The 21433-nt window shown below is 46.0% G+C and overlaps 1 protein-coding gene across 2 annotated transcripts in view; it reads right to left on the minus strand.

The window, feature by feature from the left end:
- Positions 1-1171: 1171 nt before the first annotated feature.
- OCA2 (OCA2 melanosomal transmembrane protein) overlaps positions 1172-21433 on the minus strand; it is a 218243-nt gene continuing 197981 nt past the window's right edge. For both annotated transcript variants that reach the window (XM_037731346.1, XM_017508501.2), the window contains one exon: positions 1172-1335. In XM_037731346.1, the coding sequence (XP_037587274.1) occupies positions 1248-1335 (88 nt within the window). In that variant the 3' untranslated portion in view covers positions 1172-1247. The remainder of the gene's footprint in view (positions 1336-21433) is intronic.

Raw genomic sequence — 21433 nt, forward strand, 5'->3', positions numbered from 1 at the left:
TTCTGTGTGACGTTGTCCAATACCACATTTTAAAATAAAAATAGGTTTGCCCATCAGCTTTGCTGTCAAGGAATTGAAAGGGCATACTACCATGAACACTCCCAGCCCTTCAAGGAGGAACCAGGTTGTCACGCTACAATATAGACTCTCCACAGTCGACACGGACACCCATCCTCAGGGCGCCCGAGACAGAAACAGGACCAGAACGGTCTCCTGCATTGCAGTTCTCAGTGCCCTGAGCATCCTGGACCTTTTGAAGTCAGACGCTTGACACACAATCACTTTGGAGCAGTGTCCCCCAACATTTTCATTGCAAGGTGTCACGCACAGAACATCAGGAACTGAAGAAGAGCTTCCTCCTCTGGGGCATAACCACGGTACTGACAAGGCAGAGCGGAGGAGACCTCAAAGGAGGCACAGGGCCCCCGCTTGATCTCTGTTCTCATTACCCTTGCCTCACAAGGAATGCTTCACCAAAGAACTGCATTTAATAAACACTGACTGGGCCACCGTGTCCTGCAGGGAGAGGGTGTCGACAGCACTCACGTCCGTGTCACTGATGGAAACAGCATGCACCACTTGCAAAACAGAGAATCATTACACTAGGCTGTTAAATACGTAAAATATCCTTTAAAAGACACCTGTCATCTTCTGCAAGTCAAATTTCTGGACTTCTAATTAATAACTTTAAAACGGCACAGAAAACTATAAATGGATAAAATGCAATTTTACATAATGTAAACTACTCCAAAGCCTTTTGTCAATGAACAGTTTATTTTAATATATAAAATGTTTTCCTTTTGAGCAGTAAACCTTTTCCCAGAAAGTCTATCTGCAGAGAGCATACAATTCGAATCCTGATTACTTTAACATGAAAAGTGATTACAAGAAAAACCAAACTGTGCTTATCCTCAGGAGAAACAACAATTAAACAGAACAAGCAATTTGGGTTGGATGTGCGTCTTTTCTTGTGTATCGTAAGAAGGGTTCTGAAGCATGTGTATTTTTCTGGAGGGGAATCTAGAGCAAATTACCTCGTGTGTTCTACATTTTGTCCTTGGGGAGAAAGGACACACCGAGGCGGCAGGGGACTGCAGCACCCACCGGAATCAGTGTTAGCGTCACGGTCTGTTCCACTGTGTCTCTGCAGCATCTCCACTATAAGCAGAGTGGTGTCAGGGTAGTTTTATGACTGATGGGTTGTGCTGGATGAATTTCCCCTTGGTCTTCGAGCGACAGGTGGATATCTATTCATTCCATCCCAGCACCACATGAGCCACAAGGAGATAACACATCCCAATGGTGCAGGACACAACCATCATTGGGAAGCCCAATCTGAAATACAAAGAGAAATGAGTGACGGCATCGGAAATCCGGTGGACTCATCGCTCATGAGAACACGGCCTTAGCAGCTTTACATTTCCACAAAGCTCACTACCTTTTATTTCTATAAATCAGAAAGTTAGTTTTAGCCTGAATTATGTGAATGCATGCCTCTTTGAGACATCCTCCACTGTGTGCAATTTTATTTGAGACCTGCTTAAGATTTTCTCAAATGTTTAATGGGTATCTGCAGCCTCTGTTTTCTCATCTGTATATTAGACGGTTGGTCTTCCAATGCTGTGTGCTGGGCCACATCTAAATCCCTGGATGTTTCCTCTACTTATTTCATCTTCCAACTTTTCTTCTCTGGAGATTTCCCAGAGATGCCACCTTCCCACAGGCTCCTGGAGGCCCTCACTTAAGGCCAAGGAGAGCTTGAGAAGTCTTGTTGGAAAATAAGGCCAACTGTTGTCTAAGGAAGGGAAAGGGAAGAAGAGGTGTTTCTTCTGTAGTCGGTGAGGTGTGGGACGTGTGGACAAGGAGGGTCTGCACAGATACAGCAGCAGTCATGAGAAGAGGAGAGCGTCCCTCACTGTGTGCCTCCTCCAATGCACCTGCCCCTCCACAGGCTCTTAGCCCAGCTTACAAGTACTGACAGACGCCGCTTGGCATGGATAATGCGTCCGCTGCAGCCACGGTTCAGTGTGCTTCGTCGCTAAGGGAAGACCCTGCAAGTGTTACACTTTTGGTTCTAAAAGGCTTGAAGTTTAGCAGTAAGAGCCTAGCATGTGTTAATCATAATAGTAACTCTGAAAATCTAGTGAATCATAGCTGTAATAGTAATAGGATCATGACATTATCTCTTCCCTGGCCATACATGTAGGAAGAGGTTACTCAGAAAGAGCCACAGCAAGAATCCCACAACAGAGTGACAATTAAACACAAAAACTGCATCCGTGCGCAAGGCAGCTCCCGAAATTCTAGAGCGGACTTGGGCATTTCAAGAAAGTGGAAGAATTCTCTTGGCTTCTCTTCTGAACACATTTTATTTTACAAAACAAACAAAAAGAGACGCGGAACATATTTTGGGAAAACTACTTAACTTTCTTGGCCTTTATCAACTTTGTTTTTGAAAATAGCTGAACATGTTTGCAAAACATCAGCCCTGATCACCGAATTCTGAAAAAGCACAAACCACGGAAGTGTTTGGTCAACTCCAAGCATTACAGACATCACTGCAAGTCTTCATGGAAACACAAGCCTTCGTTCCTCTGTGACAGATTGTGTAGAGTGAGTCAGTGTCAGGTAAGATGCTGAGAATCTCAATCTGGGCGCTGAGACACCTGGCCGTGTTTCAGATGCAAATCTGCCTTGTCAAGGGGTGAATTCCACAAAAAGCAGACTTTGCTTGAGAAGCCCAGACTGGAGAAAGTTCCCAGTGGGTGGTTTTGCCGTGCTCCCAAGTGAGAGCCACTGATGTCTCCAGGATGGCACCAATGCAGAGAAGGAGCGTCACCTAGTGTCACCAAACAGTGTCATTTCACCCAGAACGGATGCAAGAACTCAGACCCATGGGGAGCCCTCCTCTCCCTCACAGCACCTTGTCACTGTGACACGATCCACACACAGGACCCTCTCAACTGCCCACCCTGACTTCTGTAACTGGCATCAGCACACCCAGTGGACAGGTGGAATTCTGAGAGGGCGCAGGCTTGCCTGGGTCTCTCGGCTAGTTTGCTTTAGTCTGAGGGCCGGCACCCACTAGCTCAGGCTGCCGGGATGAAGCTCCACAGACCGGGCTTGCCATCAGAAGTCTGTTCTCCCTCAGTTGTTTTTTTTTGAGATAGAGTCTCGCTCTGTCGCCCAGGCTGGAGTGCAGTAGCACGATCTCGGCTCAGTGTTGCCTCCACCTCCTGGGTTCAAGTGATTCTCCTGCCTCAGCCTCCGAAGTAGTGGGACTACAGGCGTCCACCACGCCCCGCTAATTTTTTGATATTTTTAGTAGAGATGGGGTTTCACCATGTTGGCCAGGACGGTCTCTGTCTCCTGACCTTGTGATCCGCCCACTTCGGCCTCCCAAAGTGCTGGGATTACAGGCGTGAGCCACCGCGCCCAGCCTGTTCTCTTTTCTAGAGGCCGGAAGTCTGAGATTAGGCCAGGTCAGGGCTGGTGCCCCTGAGGACTCTTTCCTTGGCCGTCTTCTCCCTGTGTCTTCACAGTGTTTTCCTCCGTGAGTGTAGGGGTCCTGGTCTCCTCCTCTGATAAGGATGTGGCCAGGCTGTGACCTCATTGTAACTGGCCACCTCATAGAGGCCCTGTCTGCAAACACAGTCACACTCTGGGGCGCTGGGGGCTGTGACCTCACTGTAACTGGCCGCCTCATGGAGGCCCTGTCTGCAAACACAGTCACACTCTGGGGCGCTGGGGGCACGGATTCTCCAGGGACACGGTTCAGCCCATAACAGTGTCCAGCACGAAAGCTTTTCCGCAGAGGGAGCGGGGCCACCTCCTCACCCTTCTTGGGGACTGCTCTGGCTCCAGCACTGAGTTTTGGCCCTGAGGTCATAATTTGCTCTTCAGCCTCTGTCGTCTGTCACCCACGAAATCCCAGAATTTCTGCTGCTGTCAGTATGTCCAGGCTTTTTCCATTTTTTAAATAGTTTCTCCAGGCCTCACTGCGGTTCCGCCCACGGTGCTGTGTGCACGGGCAGCTGGGTGCCCCTCTCAGTGGTGCTGGCTCGTCTGCCTCTGTGTCTGGGAACCCATTCTGCACCCTCTCTTCTTCCCTCCCTCCCTCCTGCCACCCCTACGCTCCTTCCTTCGCTCCATCCTGTCTTCCCACCTCATGCCTGGCCTCGCCTCAATACTTCGTACTTACTGAGATTTTTCTGTAAAGCTGAGCTGACTCACAGTATTAATTATTTTCCCTGTTTAATCACCTTCAGAGGCAGCCCAGGGTGTGTTGAGTTCATTGACTACACAGCCCACGTCTCTTCCATTTGGCCGTTCGGCGTGATCTCCCATCTCCCCAACATGGCCAGCCCACACCAGCCTCTGTGGCCACCTCCCCATGGCAGGTCAGGGTGGAGGCCGGCTGAGGCACCTGTCCACTGAAGACTGTGGAGGCTCTCTCTCCTGTGCTTCTCTGAGGATGTGGCTCTGCCCTGCTCAAGGAGTGCTAGACCCCTCTACTGCTGAGGCTGGTGTCCTAGAACACAGCTCCAGGCTCATGATGGCACTTGGACCCATCCTCTCCGAGGACAACCTGGAGTCAGCAGCCTCGGGGCAGGGGTCTCCTCTGCACCCTCTTTAATCCAGCTGCACTCCTCAGAGCTCAGGAGCCATTCTGGACTTTTTTGCACTTAAAGTCTACATTGTCTGACTTTATGGTTTTACGATGAGAATACATTCACACGTTGCCTCTCTACCTGGAAAAATGCTAAAGCTAAAAAACAAACAAAAAAAAAACACCCACCAAATGCCGAAGTTTCACAAGGGCAGCTTTCTCAAAGCCCCCTCACCAGGGCCTGCAGCAGCAGCAGAGAGCAGACCCACAGGCCAGTGTGGCAGCTGGGGGGGTGGGGCGGGTGGGGGTGACGCAGGAGAGCACCTCCCCCCATGCTAGCCCTGCCACTCTATCCAGAGGGAGTTCTGTCCACACACCCCGCTGGTGCCCAGCCTTTCACTCCACACGCTAGAGGTGCCTGGTGGGCTGAGTTCACAGGCAGGCATTAGCCCCACCCTGGCCAGCCGTGAGCAGGGTGGCTCTAGCACCCCTCTTGAAAAAGTGGGGTCCTTGTCACTACTGCTGGACTATGCTCTGGGCTCAGGTGAGACTATGGGAGAGCAGGAAGAGCCCTACTTAACATTCTTAAAATAGGTTATCCTTAATAAATGCACTGGAAATACCCTAGAGCAACAGTGCAAGGGTGATTTCTAGGGAGGGAGAGAGTGGTGAGGGGCAGTGAGGTGCCCTGGTTGGCTCTCCGTGTCTACGTTGTCTGACTTTATCGTTCTACGGTGAAAATGCATTCACACATTGCCCCTCTAGCTGGAAAAATGCACTTAAAATTAGTGACGACATTCTAAAGCAGAAAACAAAAAACCACCTACCAAATGTTGAAGTTTCAAGTCACTTATAATGTCATCGTCCTAACAAAACCCGGTTAGGCTTTTCTATGTGCACGTATTTTTTGTTCACATGCACATTTTTACTTCAATGAAACCACAGAGTACTCAGTATTCTCTTCCATCAAGGGCTTGTCAGAGCGGTGGGCAAGCTTGAAACTCTAGCCCAATGCTCTGGGGAGTCTGCAGGCCAGGAAGGGGCCGGGGCTCTCCCTCGCCTGGCCTGGTGGCTCAGCAGTCAGGAGCACCTGGAGAGTGGAACGCTGCCCCCGTCTGCAGACGGCCTGCTCTCCAGTGGCCCCTGGAGCTCAGAAGGATTTGCTCCGTGAGTCTTGAGCAGGATCCTCCTGCTCTCCTTGGTCTCACCTGCACTGGGTGCGCAGCAGCCGTGGTTATGTGGGAGCTTGGTGGTGATGACCACTCTGACTGCCTTATTATTTGCTGCTCTGAATTTCCTATTCATGGAAGAAATTAGCCAGCCCTAACTGGAAAACAGACAGAGGTACTCGTGCGTCTTTCTCAGAAAGGAAGTCTGGAATAATGAAGGCAGGATCTTTCTGACAAGCCTGTGAGGAACCATATTCTACAATATTTTAAGGCCTATTCAAGTGGCCTTTTAGTGTTGAATACCACATTTCAGGAGAAAAACTTTAAGCACAAATCATCCTTATTAAGTGAGCCTATTTTAGCAATTCAGATTTCATTTTTTTTAAAGTCAGGCAGACCATGATCACAATGGCACTGGGGACATAATTCCATCAGTTAACTTTAGTTTTTAGTACCAAATGTTTTGCTGACTGTGAAACCACAAAAGTCTAGTGGGCATTTTAAAATCCAAAAGACTTTTCTTTCCATTTCTGCAACACTGTTCAGTAGAGTTCTCACTAGGCAGCACTCATTTTTCTGTTTCTAAAATGAGCATCTGTGCACCAGGAAAATGTGACCATAAAAGAGAAAGAAAAGGACCAAAGAGGACAGTCCCATGCAGAAAAGTCTGTGCTTGGTGAGGTCACTCTAAGAGGAGCTTTGGGGCTGATCTGATATTCAATCAGTCACCCTGGGCCCCTTTCCTAGCACACACTTTGAATAGCACGAGACACTGCACAAAAGACACACCCTTGCATATCTGTTTTTAAAGCTGTCACATCCTGCTTACATCGTTTTAAAATTGTGTATATTGTAGAGAAAAAAAAAGATGTGGCCATGTCAGAGGTCACGGTGTGGCAGGAGAGAAGAAAAGTTGCTGGGAACTTCCCAGGGCCCACGTCCAGGCACCGTCCCACACAGCAGCAAAGCAAACACGGAGCAAAAGGAAAACCAGAGCAAGTGAGGAAAGCTGCTGAGGGGATCTGCTGCTGCCTGGAAAAGGTAAGTGGCTGAGATGTGGAAAAAAGATGAGACTTTCTCCATTGACAGAAAGTTAAAAATGAGGCTCCCTGCAGGAGGTAAAAAGAAAGAAAACACACCAGAATTTCATTAGGTGCTATTCGACTCTGAGCATTGTGTTACGAGATATATATGCCTCTTTTGAAATTTTTACGGCAAACTGTATATGGTTAGACAGCATGATCCCTTCATTATAGACGAGAAGACTAAGGCTCAAATAATTGCTCTGGAGAGACGAGACGGAAGTTTACTGAAACTGTTGGGCATTAAAATACTTCAATACTTAAAATGTCATAACTGATTTCTAGTTTCACATCTCTGTGGTCAGAAAAGACACTTGGTATGATTCTTATCCTCTTACATTTGATAAAACTGGTCTGGTGACCTAATATGTGACCTATCTTGGAAAATGTTTCCTGTGCCTTTGTGAAGAATGCTGCTGCTGGGTGGCTGATCTGTGTGTGTCTGCTAGGTCCATTTGGTCTACAGTGCTGTTCAAGTCTACTGTTTCTTCGTGGATTTTCTGCCTGGGTGTTCCAACTATTATTGAAAATGGAGTATTAAAGTTTCCTACTACTAAGTATTGCTGCCTGTGTCTCCCTCCAGTTCTGTCAATGCAGGTGCTCTAAAGCTGGGTGCATATATATTTATAATCGTTACATATTTTTGGTGGCTTGACCCTTTTATCATTATATAGCTTCCTTCTTTGTCTCTTGTGACCTTTTTTACTTAAGGTCTATTTTGTCTGATATGACTACAGCCACCCTTTTCTAGTTTAGTTATCATTTGCATGGAGTATCTTTTTCTATCCTTTTTCTTTCAGCCTATGTGTGTCCTTAAATTTAAAGTGACTCTCTTATAGACAACATCTTGCTGGATCTTGCTTTTCTGAATCCATTCAGCCACCTTGTGTCTTTTGACTGGAGAATTTAAACCATTTACATTTAAAGTAATTACTGATAGGGAAGGGTTTACTATTGCCACTTTGCTCATTGTGCTCTGTTTGCCTTACAGCTTTTTTGGCCCTCTTTTTCTCTCTTGCCATCTTGCCTGTGTTTCCTTGTGCTTTTGTTTATACTGATATGCTCTGGGTAAGTTCTAGAGACCTGCTGTATGGCATTATACCTACAGATGATAACACTGTATTGTACACTCAAAAATCTAAGAGGGTAGATCTCATGTTAAATGTTCTTACCATAACAAAAATGTGTCCTTAGTGAAAGAAAGTGTTAAGGTAGAGTTAGAGAGAGCATGACTGAAAGAAGAGTTTCTCAAACAGATTGTTAATGTGTCTGATCTTCAGATGCTCAATTCCATTACAGGAAATGTTTCCCCAAAACAACCAGGCCCTCCACATGCTGACAGAGGAGTGGGCGAACTCTGGGCTCTGCAAACCTCCCTGCCCGGCTACCTCCTGTTCTCTGCTGCTCCTGTCCGGACTGATCTGTCCCGGACAGGAGAGAAAGTGGTATATCTGGGAATACCACACTTCTCCACCTCCTTCCCCTGACCACAGTCAGCCCCCTGGACGTTTGCCTTTGGAATACGGGCCCTGGCTTCCAGCAAGGACACTCTCATGCCCATCACAATAGTGCATGCTCCCCAAGCAAGCTGTGGAATTTCCCTGTGCTGCAGTCGAAGCACATGGAATTGAGAGGAAGAGACGCCCAGGGGCTCACGCCTGCCTGCCCCAGCTCCCAAGGGTAGCTCTCAATGTTATTCAAATGAAATTCCAAGGTCACATAAATTTGAAAAACACTGACTAAAGAGCAACTCAGGTTTCTCAGGTAATTAATGACAGGGCTCCTTAGAGTCTAATATTCTGATGTGCGCTGTGGTTCTCCAAGGGTTGGCTATATTATGCAGTGTTTTCAGAATGAGTTTGACCTGGAAACCCTCTTGCTTGAATTGCTTTAAACAACCAGTGTTCTGAGGCGATATCCTTTGAAGAGGAATGGGAGACACGAGGCTGAAGGACCAAGAGTCAGGAAAGTATCAACCATCAAAAACGATTTTAGCCACTTAGATTTTTTTGATGGAAAATAAAAGCCAATGGTTCATACATGTAAAAACCATGTTAAAGAGTAAAGCCATGTTAGACAGTAAAGTCATATTAGAGAATAAAGCCATATTAGAGAGTAAAGCCATATTGTATCACACCACAAAATTATGAGGAAAAAAAAAAGACTTAAGCTCTGACCTAATTCAGAATTATTCTGACATTATATAAAAGTACCTTGTCTGTTTCATTCTAAGCTGAGTGTCTTTGTTCATAAGCTTCACGCAAGAAATACCTGATTTTGTCCATGAAATGCATCATTTGATCAAGGCTCTGATCTCATGGGACATCTCCAGGATTAGAGTCTGTGCCTGCTAAGGCGTTCCCATAGTTCACCCTGACGGGCTGTCGTCCTCCCTTGCATGGGCTCAGTCACCCCACTTGTACTCGCAGATCCAATCTCTATTCCCTGCAGCAATGTGGAAACACCATATCTCTTCTTGGGTGTTGGAAGGCAGCTACCAAGCCTCCCTTGTATTCTCTTTTCCAGATCTGGCACACCCAGTTCCTACAGCTCTCAGACGGGAGGGTTGTTTAAATCATTGGTAGCTCCCATCCTGTGAGTAAGAGCTAGTTTCTCAATGTCCATCCCATCTCAGATATTCAAAGCAAACCATCCCAGCAGCACACAAGCAGGGTGGACACTGCTGGGGGTGCTTCACTATTGCTTAGTCACTAATTGGTTGAAATAAATTTTGTCCAGCACCTCAACATTGATTAATACTGACTTCCTGAGATCTTTAAATCTCAGCAGGTTAGACCAACATCCTTAAATCTTTTTACTTCTTTTGTGTACTTAATCATCGGTAATAACTGCTTCATCCTTTCTTATATATCTTTATATTAGAATCATTTATTAACATTGTTTTACCCTCTAACATGATATTTACGAGACAGTAAATACCATATTAAAGAAAAAAATAATTTTGAAAGCCTTAAAGATAACTCACATATTGACATTAAAATTATAATAAAGCTTTGGATTTTTAAAGTGGGAAAGAATCTTGAATGCAGTCTCATCTAAACCTTCATTTTACACATGAGGAAACTGAGGTCTGAGGAGTCACATGATTTGCTGGAGTCAGCTCCTTTATTATATGCTTTTGAGCATCTGTGATGCTCCAGGCACCCTTCCTGTGCTAGAGACACACTGTCTATGCAACTTACATTTCATTTTTACGAAGAACTGGAAAATGAACCCAAGCCTTTTCTTGCTCTCTCCCTCTCTTTGTGACTTCCCTTTTTTTGCTCTTAAATATCATAATAGTCCTTTTAAATCTTCATATGTATGTAAAATCCAAGACTGATGAAAGACAATTTATATTTACAATAAGGCTACATTTGTAAAGTCATTAAAGACACTAAGTATGTTTCTGGAGGAACCCATCCCCAGATGGAGCAACCTCAAACGAAATGCATTCCAAGAAAAAAGATAAATTTCATCTTCCAGATTCTATGCCTCTGTGACAAAACACAGTACAGCTGTCTAAAGAGCAACTAAGGTGCAGCACCTCCCAACAGAGCATCACTGAGGGCACGTTCTAATGCAAATTGAGGGAAAATGATCACAAATTTCATTTTGTATTTTCTTGGCAAAATTGAAAAACCACAGCAAAAATATCAATTCACATAAAAGGTGACATTTCTAAGAATAACATTCTTTGAACATTTTTTGCTTGTTTTACTGGCAGTCAGCTCTTTTATCTAATTGACAAAGAATGACCCCTCAAAATTGATACTTCGGAACTGTGCTACATGTATCTTGAAGGGTCACGCCTTGGCACAGTGGGTCCTGCAGGGAAGGTGCCCCTCGTGGTGCTAATGTCACATCCTTCTCTCTTCCAGTTCATTCCCTTCCCTCCCTGATCCTTTGGGGGGGCCACTGGCTGTCCCATCTTTGAAGGCTTTTAATTTATTTGCTCATTTAATAAAATACATTGAAAGCCTACTATCCCCACAGGAGCTGTCCAGTAAATAAGACAATTCTTGTCTTCATTAGCTCATAAATTTGCAGAGCAGACAGACCCATAAACAACTACACTAACATAATGTCACATGTATGATTCCAACTAGTCCTTGTTTACTAAATCATTTATCCAACATCTATTACACTGGACTCTGAAATAAGGCTATGGGTTTATAGGAAAATGCACAAGGTATTCCAGGTAGCATGAGGCACAGGTAATCATGTGCCTAAGTGGACCAGTAAGACAGCACATCCCACTGTGATAATCTATGACTATTTCATTAAGAAAACATCGTTGAAACCAGACCTTAAACAATAAGCTGGTGGGGGGATTCCGGGTAAGTGAGCAGAGGACCCAAAGCCAAGACAGGCACGAAGAGGAATGAGCGCCTTTGCCTTGTCATCAACACAGGTCAGGGAGGCGCCTCCTCTCCATCCTCAGACAGCCTGTGCACCCTTCCCTTGGACACATGGAGGTGTCACATGCTGTTTTGCTTGACAGGGGCTAACACATTCTGGACTGGAGGCTTGCACTGAAGTAGGTTGCACAGCTGTGGATTTATTGCTTGACCTTCTTCACTTTTCTGAAGAAAATGGACTTTAAAAATAATCTGCTCTCTCATAAAAAAAGAAGACATTCTCAGGAAAGAAATTCACTCATGCCATCCAACTTACTGAAAGGCTCTCTAGGGCAAAGTTTTTCAAAGGTTTCTTTAATCTGCTTACATAACCTGGGTAGGGTATTAAGACATAAAGAAGGTTCTCCCTGCACTCACAGGCACCTGCTGTCCACCGGAGGTGGAACCGTCCACTCTCCGAGGGCGAAGCTGGCGGAGTTTCTCCCTGGCACGTATACTGACATCACTCCTGCTCCACAACTTCACGCGTGCCTGTGTGTGCAAGTGTGTGTGTGCATGTGCTGCAGAGACATGTGCCTTTCCAGTGGTAATGAATACCACTGAGGAAGGTAAGCCATTGATTTAGTGGCCCCAGAGGGCATGCCAGTCCCCACTCTACATGTGGGCTTCAGGAACAAGGGAACAGCGTGTAAAACAGGGAAATGCTCCTTTCTGCTCTAGCAAGCCCACACTTGTGGGAGGAAGTTGAAGAACTCCGCTGCGTGCAGCAGGGCTGGGCAAACGTGTGAACATCCAGAACAGTTGGAGGACTTAAGCTGGGGAAGTGACGCTCAGGGAGCCTGAGCTGGCCGTGGGGCAGACATCGAATCCTCCTTCCATTAGGCTGAAAGTAATGAACTGGGACCTGGGACCTGGGACCTGGGTGGGGAAGTAGAGGCAGCGTGGACCGCTGGGAGGCAGGATTCTCTTCCTTATAAAGAGAAACTGTCCCGCCGTGCAACTGCCTCCAGATGGAATGGGCTTTCGTGGGAGCTGGACCACATGGCAGAAATTCTAAAACCATGCATGGGGTGGAGGGAAGGTGGGGGAACAATCTTTGCATTTTAGTGCTGCACCGACATTCTGTGACTCAGAGGATTTCCAGCCTGGATATTTAGAAAAAGTACCAGAAGAGGCAGAAAAGGGGAGGGCAGGCTATGAAGGTGGGGGGGCGGCACTGTGTACTTGGCACTAGGGCAGGAGGGGGCCAGGGTCTTAGGAACGCCGGCTGTGCATCAAGGAAGAAGCTGGAGCTGGGTTTGATGAGGAGCAGTGAGGAGGAGCTTCTCACAGGCATCTGCGTGGGATGATGGCCAAGCTTAGACTAGCCTGTGGCTGACACATCCCAGGACAACGGCTGTCCTGCTCCGCCTCTTCTAGACATTCTTCCCGTGACTGCACAGATGGGACGGTGGGGTGTGCCCTTATCCCCCCACCTTCATCTCCGTGTTGTCTTCCCTCTGTCTTTCTACAGGACCTCCAGGGGCGTCCGGCCAGTGTCCGCCACACCATTAGCTCACCGCAGCCCTCAAAGGCTCCCCAACCTTGCAACTCTTTCCCCTCAGTCCTCTCTGCTGCCTCAGAGAATGTCTGCTTGCCCCTATGGGATTGTTTCCCAGCTTCCTTCACTTTCTGGAGTTCTCTCCATTTTGGACAATACTGAATATTACTGTTTGGGGATGTTTCACTTAGGGGAACACTGGTTTTCTTTCCTCACTCTTTTATTGCTTCCCATTTTAGAAGAACTATTCTAATTTCAAAAGTTATCAGCTTTTCACTTGATAAAATCCAGCATCCCTTTATGATAAAAACCCTCAACAAACCAGGCAGAGAAGGGATTTAAATTAATAAAAGCCATATATGACAAACCCACAGCCAACATCATACTGAATGGGGGAAAACTGGAAGCATTTCCTCTGAGAATACTTTCTCCTCAAGTGGGGAGCATAGCTCCCTACCCATTAAGTGTTGCTTGCCCATGGTGACGTCCCTCCAACCAGCACAGTAAGGGGGCCGGGGGTACTGGGGAACGGGGGTACTACCTGCAGTGAGGAAACCTGACAATCACGACTTCTGCCCAGGATAAGTCATGCTGAGAGCAGGTACTCTCCACAGGATGTGATCAAAGTGGCACTTTAACTCTGTGCTAATTCTCCCCCAAATCCACAGCCCCGGTCAAATCATGAGAAACAGATAAATCTCACTTTAGTGCCATCCTACAAGACGCCTGACCTCAAAACTATCAAAGTCATCAAAAACAAGGAAAGACTGAGAAACTGTCACAGTCAGGAAGAGACTTGGGAAACATGATGAGGAAATGGGAAGGGGAGCCCGGACGGAGCCCCGGATCAGAAAAGGATATCGAGGAAGAACTAAGGAAGTCTCAAGAAAGTGTGCACCTTAGTTAATCAGAGAAGCAGTCAACACTTTATTTCTATTCAAAAACAGCCTCAAGTAAGGACTATGAACTGAAGAAGCAAATGGCCTAGATGTGTAAATAACACACAGAAGAGGAATTTCTCAGTATTCTACTATCCTTCCTGGCTACAGACTTTAAGTGGCAATTTGCCTTTGGGATTAGCCACATACTGAACATTTCAAGGTGCTATAATATTTGTTATCAAGATGACGTGTGAGTATTCTGTACTAGGATGACAGGTCAGGCAGCACAAGAGAATACACACTGTTCTCCTTGGAGGGAGGTGCAGGTGACCTCCCTCTCCCAGGAAGAAAACAATATTTCAAAACAATGTCTCAAGTGAGACACCGTGACACTGATGCCTCCTGTCTTACATAGTCTATAAACTATTATTTTAAAAATGCTAAATTCCTTTCAGAGGCTGCGACTTCCAAAGCCTAAAATGACACGAGAAAGTAGTGGTTTCCATGTGTTTGTTCTGCACTAGAGAGCTTACGCACTCCTAAGATGGTTATTTACTTTACCCACAGTGAGCAAGACTAATTAATTCATTTTCTGGTAATTCTGCTGCTACTCCTGAAATGTTAATTTAGACAAGTACTTGTAGAAGACAAAAGGGAAATTTAGTTACCAATCTTCAGTTGGAACAACACACACATAAAACACACACATATATTATTACATGTATGCCCCCATGGGCACATACCTGAACATACACAGGTGTACACATGAAAACACATGGATGCATGCATACAGGCACAACTATGCATATGCAGGCACACTCACACGGGTATACATGTGTACACACCAAATCAAGATTCACACTTGCACACATTCACACACACACAATCATGCAGGCGTGACCCACACGTGTGCATCCACACTAGCACACATACATGTGTGCACACTACACAGACACAGGCTCACATGCATACATGTACTCACCCACACAGACACACATAATACGCATGCAGGCACACCCACACATGCACATGTATAAGCTCACATACACACAGGCACATCTGTCTCTATGCACCGTGCACACCACACACAGACATTCACAGACATTCACAGGCACACGCACACCCAACACTCATGCTCGCATGTGCTCACACACTTTTATATTTGCAGTGCTGTATCTCCTTGTCTGCGTCTTAACAAAATCTTTTTGCATATTTTGAAGTAATGCCATGGATCTGGCAACTTAACACTCTATTATAGCATGAAAGCAGCCACAGACGATATACCACTTAGTAAGCACAGCTGTGTCCCAATAAAACTTCAGTTACAAAAACGAGTGAACAGCCCATAGGCAGTGACTCCCTGAATAGAGAATAAACACAAAAGAGAAAAAGAGCACCTGTCACACCTGCCCGTCAATGGGTTACTACAAGCTGAGCACATGTCATAAAATATAATACCACTAGAACGCAGGGTCCCATCGTGAGCCCTCTAATCCTCACATTCCCCAAGAGGAATCACTATCCTATTTACTAACAGCACAGATCAGTTTTCCTATATTTGTACTTTAGATCATTAAAATCATATATGCACTTTTTCGTGTCTGGCTTCTTTCACTCAATATTACATTCTTGAGATTTGTATATTGCATATCTAACTTTACGGCTGCTATGAACATCCTAGCACATTTTAAATGAAAATACAGTTGCACTTCTGTGAGGGCTATAACCATGAGAGAGACTGCGAGTTCGCTGGGCATGCAAATGTTCATGATAAATACTATCAAGCCACCTTCAAGTGGTGGAAATGGCATTTCCACTAGCAGTGTGTATATCCCATTGCTTCACGTCCTTACCAACATTTGCTTCTTTCCCTCTTTTTCACTTTCGTCATTCAGATCCTGGTATAAAATGGCTCTGTGATTTCAATTTGAACTTCCCTATAAGCAAGGAAGCTCTGCATCTTTTCATATTATTACTGTCTACTGGATTCCCTCTTCTAGTGAAATGAGACTGAAATTGCTCGTTTTTCTACTGGGTAGTCTAGAGATTTTCCTGATTGATTTGTAGGAGCTCTTTCCACAGTGTGGCTATGAATCCTTTACTGGAATACACACTGTAAAAACCTTCTTCCACTCGGTAAGTTGTCTTTCCAGGCTCTTAACAGATCAAAAGGTCTTAAATATAGTCTGATCTTGTTTTATCCTTTACTAACAGTGCTTTTGGCGTCCTGTTTATCAAATGTTGTCCTATTGTGAGTTCACTAATATCTTACTACATTTGGCTCTTCACATTTAGGTCTACAGTCCACATAGAAATGATCCGCGTGTGTGGAATGAGGTAAGGATGAAGGTACATTGTCTTTCACATAGGTGCCAATTGGCATGGCGCCCTGTATTCAAAGTGAAATTATTTCATACTGAATCGCAGTGTTACAAATCATTTATGACCTTTTGTCATAAATCAGAAAGTCCTACACGTTTGAGTCTGTTTCTGGGCTCTCCATTTCTTTTCCATTGGTTTTTCTGTCTTTGCACTAATACTACACTGTTTAATTATTAGAGTTTTATCAGAGTTCTTGACCTCTGCTCTTCTAAGTTCTCAACCATTGTTTTATTTATATGCTAATGAAGAAGAAAAAGGGAAAGAAGGAAAGAATGAAGGGAAAGATGAAGGGGGAAGGAAGGGAGGGAGGGACAGAGGAATAAAGAAAGGAAGGAAGGAAGGAAGGGAGGGAGGGAGGGAGGGTAGGTTATGGATTTGTATAAATAAGACATATACCAATTATAGTGATTAAGTTATTTGCTGTTATAATTGCATTTAATTCTTTCCCTATAATAAATAAGATTTTCCCTAAATAACAAACCTACTTAGATAAAGCTTGGTTTAAGGCCATGTTTACCTAATGTTAAAGTGGCCAGCTGACAGAGGAAAACCTAATCATAAAGCAAAAGAAAACAAAAACATTTTAACTGATGTTTTCACATTTTCAATTAGTTATTTTAGAATCTTCCAGATACAGTCTAAATGACTGATAAACGGTACTGAGAAACACCTTATTCAATTAGCGAAATGAGCACTCTCTCCCTCCCCGAAAAATATCTCTAAATTCCACATTAACTCACAGAACTAATTCTCTGAAACTTTCAATGAATTAGTCATTTAGCTGCATCAATAAAAATAAAATGCAATGTTGATTTATTTTCTAATCAAAATGTTCATTTAAAGAGCATTTTGAAGTAACAAAATGATTTACACTAAGGAGCTTGAAGTGTATATGAATGGGAATTAGATAATGAAGCTCATCAGGAGCTTAAGACTGCAAATAGCAATCTATACATACTTCTCAAACTTCACAAGCTCAGGGGAACCTAGCTGTTCTGCTATCAAAATGCATCATGAAATCTGAAAGTATCTGTTAACTTTTAAGTGCTATACAGCATTCAGCCTTTGGCCCGGCGCAGTGGCTCACGCCTGTAATCCCAGCTCTTTGGGAGGCTGAGGCGGGTGAATCACCTGAGGTCAGGAGTTGGAGAGCAGCCTGGCTAACATGGTGAAACTCCGTCTCTCCTAAAACATACAAAAATTAGCTGGGCGTGGTGGTGGGTGCCCGTAATCCCAGCTCCTCCGGAGGCTGACGCAGGAGAATCACTTGAACCTGGGAGACAGATTGCAGTGAGCCGATATTGTGCCATTGCACTCCACCCCGGAGAGTGTGAAACTCTGTCCCCCACCCGCCAAAAAAGAAAGAAGGAAAGGATGCAGCCTTCGACCTGACACAGAAAATAAGAGACAATGATCAAGGGCGTCAAGTTTAAGGAAGTGAAAGGAGACCTGCTGGTATAAAGGGAGAAAATAATTAAAACAGTGGCACGTACTTATGCTAAACTAAACCGGCAAAACCTACTTTTTTTTAACAAACCAAGTTTCAATATAAAAAAAAAAAAATAGGTTGTCAAAACACCAGTTCTAAGGACCATCCTCTCCAAGGCGGCATCTCTAGCCAGCTGCTAGCTCTGCTCCACCTAAAACACAAGGCGCTTTTCCTAAACCTGCCTCCCGCGGCTCAGGCGTGCGCACAGTGAGGCCTGCGAAGGGCTCCCCGCCTTCCGTGGAAGAGGCCTGGGTGCTGCCAGCAGCGAATTCAGCCTGGGGCCGCTTGGCCAGTTCACTGCAAAGCCTGCCAGTCACAGCGGGTGTAATAAGCACAAACGTCTCCATCCGCCACGATCATGCTTCTTCTCTACACTCAGGAATCAATTAGGAATTTAGCAGTTTTAATTACGACCTGATCTGTGACTTGAATAATCGGCAATCATTACATTATCATTACATGACAAAATTATCACATTAGACAAAATTAAAAACCGGCTCCCAGTGATGCTCCTAATTGGAAGTGACGGCTGGCCACCTCCAGCCACGCAGCCAGCTCGGATGAGGGCGGCCTGCTGTGCACCTGCCCTCCCGCCCCGGAGCCACCGGCCCAGCAGATGCCTGCGGTGTGCCGCCGTGCGCCCAAGCCCACCTGTGAGGAAGCACACACAGACACGGTTTCCATCCTGAAGGGCTCCCCCATGAAGAGAAGCAGTTTCCACTCAAGGGTCAGCAGAAAACTTGCCCTGCCTGAACACAGAAGGAACCTTCGGCACCCAGGACGTCCTTCGGGAAAGCCTGCCAAGCCCTGAGAGAGGCAGCGAAGCGGCCGGGCTGGGACTGGTGAGGACCGGGTTCCAGACCAGCCTGGGTGCCGCCTAGGAGAGGAGGCAGAGTGACCTCCACCAACCGTGAGCAGAGCCCAGGGAACCCGAGGGTGTTCACACAGGACAGCCGCCAACCAGGCATTTCAGGGTGATGGCCCTGGCCTCCGTGGGGCCACCTGCGGAGCTCCCAACCCCACCTTTGACATCCGCGTGCTCCCATTTCCTCCCCTGAGGCTCCTCACAGCTCCTCCAGGAAGTGTCCCCCTCCCGCACTGATCGCCCCCATGCCAGTGCCCAGCCCCCTGCACCCAGGTCCCCACAGAAGGCAGCTGGCCAGGACCACAAGCACCAGGGAGGGAATGAGGAACCATTTCTGCTTTAGCTTCACGATGCACTACCTGAATTTGTGCAATCAATTCTCCTTCTAAATTAGATCATATCTAAGCAAATAAAATGAGTTTCAGCTTCTGGATTCCAGACTGTCGACTGCGTGTGAGAGCGGGGAAGACCAAGCCAGAACTGAGCAGGGAAATACACGGACTGTACAAAGGCATCAGCAGCAGCTCTTTTACGCAGACCTGTAAGAACCTATGCTATGCAGTCCACCAAAACTGGCAAGCCGCGGTCTGCCCTTTGCCCGGCACAGTGTTCTGGGAGGCAGTGGAAACTTTCAAGCTCCCTGTTCCGGAACGTGCAGAGTGCAGAGTTCTATCAGGCAGCTTCCTGAATGCTTTTTTTTTTTTTTTAGACAAAGTCTCACCCGGACTGGAGTGCAGTGTCACAATCTCGGCTCACTGCAACATTCAACTCCCTGGTTCAAGCGATTCTCCAGCCTCAGCCTCCCGAGTAGCTGGAACTACAGGCATGCACAACCACGCCCAACTAAATTTTGTCTTTTTAGTAGAGATGGGGTTTCACCATGCTGGACAGGATGGTCTCCATCCCCTGACCTCGTGATCCACCTGCCTCAGCCTCCCAAAGTGCTGCGATTACAGGCGTGAGCCACTGCACCCAGCCCTGAGTGCTTTTACCTAAATGAAAGTTGCTGCATTCCACGCCCATGACAACATGATGAGGCAGCAGTCCATTATAGTTTCATTTTACAAGGTACAGAGAAGTCAAGGAACTTCCCCCCACACACAGCAGTAAACAGTAGGACCAGGGTTCAAGCTTCAAGCGCGGAGCCTCAGCCCTCAATCACTACACTCCCACAGCCCACTGTGCCACGTCTGGGATGCAGCGGGTATTCTGTGTAGACGAAATCCAGCCTGGATGCGGCCTCCCCCTCATTTCCCCAACTCCCCGCACTGCTGACCCCTCCTGTTCACCTGTGGGGGCTGTCAGCACACCCACTCAAGCTTTCATGCATCCTCTGTGGCTGGGTCCAGACTCCTCAGGCCCAGCTCCACCTTCCCAGGAAAGGAGTTCAGGCTGCCCCAGCACTCTCTAGATATGACCCTGCAAATGTCGGTGGCAAGGCCATTGGACAGACAAGGCCATCCAGATGACGCCCAGCAGACTATGGCATTGAGACTCCCCACTGCACACCAGCTATTAAACACCCAGTTATCCCTCCCCCAACCCCAACCCCCTGCTATCCCTCCCCTAGCCCCCCCATCCCCCAGGCCCTGGTGTGGGATGCTCCCCTCCCCGTGTCCACGTGATCTCATTGTTCAACACCCACTTATGAGTGAGAACATGCAATGTTTGGTTTTCTGTTCTTGTGTCAGTCTGCTGAGAATGATGGTTTCCAGCTTCATCCACATTCCTGCAAAGGACATAAACGCATCCTTTTTTATGGCTGTGTAGTATTCCATGTGCATATGCGCCACATTTTCTTTATCCAGTCAATCATTGATGTAGATGACGGGGGATGGATGCAGCAAACCACCATGGCAAGTGTATACCTCTGTAACGATCCTGCATGATCTGCACACGTACCCCAAAACTTAAAGTATAATAAATAAATAAATAAACAAACAAACATCCAGGTGTGGGGCTGGCTGCTTTACACCAAGAAGGTGTGTAGCCTTGTGTCATAAATACATCCCTAAGTTATTTGAAAGCACAAAGCACTCATTTTGTGATTCTTCCCTTAACACCTTACAGAACTCAGCACCCTCCTCACTGGGAAGCTTCCTGCCCTCCGTGTAGTCTCCCTTGAGCAGAGCAGCCTGCCCGGCGTGGCTCAGCAATCCATACAGAGCCATAGATAACATGAGACAGTACAGAGCCTCTTGCAAACGTTCGCTTTACGGTGAGATCTCATGATGTTTTTATTGTTCTATTAAACTCAGCTTCATTCTCCACGGCTATGAAACACACGATGAGACAGGAAGACGGGACACCTGACAATTATACAAACCAAAAAGTGGAAAGCTTTGAGTCACGCAACACGAGAGGGCCTGAAAGCCTGGGCCGGGAAATCAACGTCTGATTTAATGAGGGAGACACAAGCCAAATGGCAAGCACTGTGAAATGAACTCTCAAGGCTTAGGATGAAGCTGGGCTCTGGAAGGAAGAGCCTGGTGCTCAGGTAATTCTGGGTTCAACATGGGAAAAGCAAATTCAGGATGACACTGCCTTCCCCAAAGTGCTGACAGAGCTGGGGAGTGCAATTCACAGCCCAGCCAAATCCAACGTGCAATCATCATACTATTGGGCATTTCATTTATTCCTTGTAATTCTCAGGAGTTTTTTAGGAAATAAACACATTAGGTTGAGAAAAATATAAAAGAAACCATTAAGATGCTGTGAGTTTGCTTCGAATGTCCAGCTTACTACAAGGCAGAAACAAAACAATTTAAATTCTGGAAAGGGGGGATATTTTACTTTAAACTTAGTGGAAAACTCATGCAATACTGAAAGATCGTGAGAGCTGAATATAGACATATTTAAAATAAGCATAATCACACTGTTGTTGTTTTAATCAGGAAGAAAGTAAATTATCTTTAAAAATGTAAATTCAAATTTCTGAAAATTATTTGCCATCCATGTTTTTGCTTTTTACAAACTGACAGGTTTTTCATAATCTCTTTATATATAGAAACACACTTGTAATAAGGTGACTGGGTAAGATGATCTATAGCATAAG

Source organism: Cebus imitator, unplaced genomic scaffold, assembly GCF_001604975.1.
Source record: "Cebus imitator isolate Cc_AM_T3 unplaced genomic scaffold, Cebus_imitator-1.0 Scaffold392, whole genome shotgun sequence".
Classification (NCBI taxonomy): domain Eukaryota; kingdom Metazoa; phylum Chordata; class Mammalia; order Primates; family Cebidae; genus Cebus; species Cebus imitator.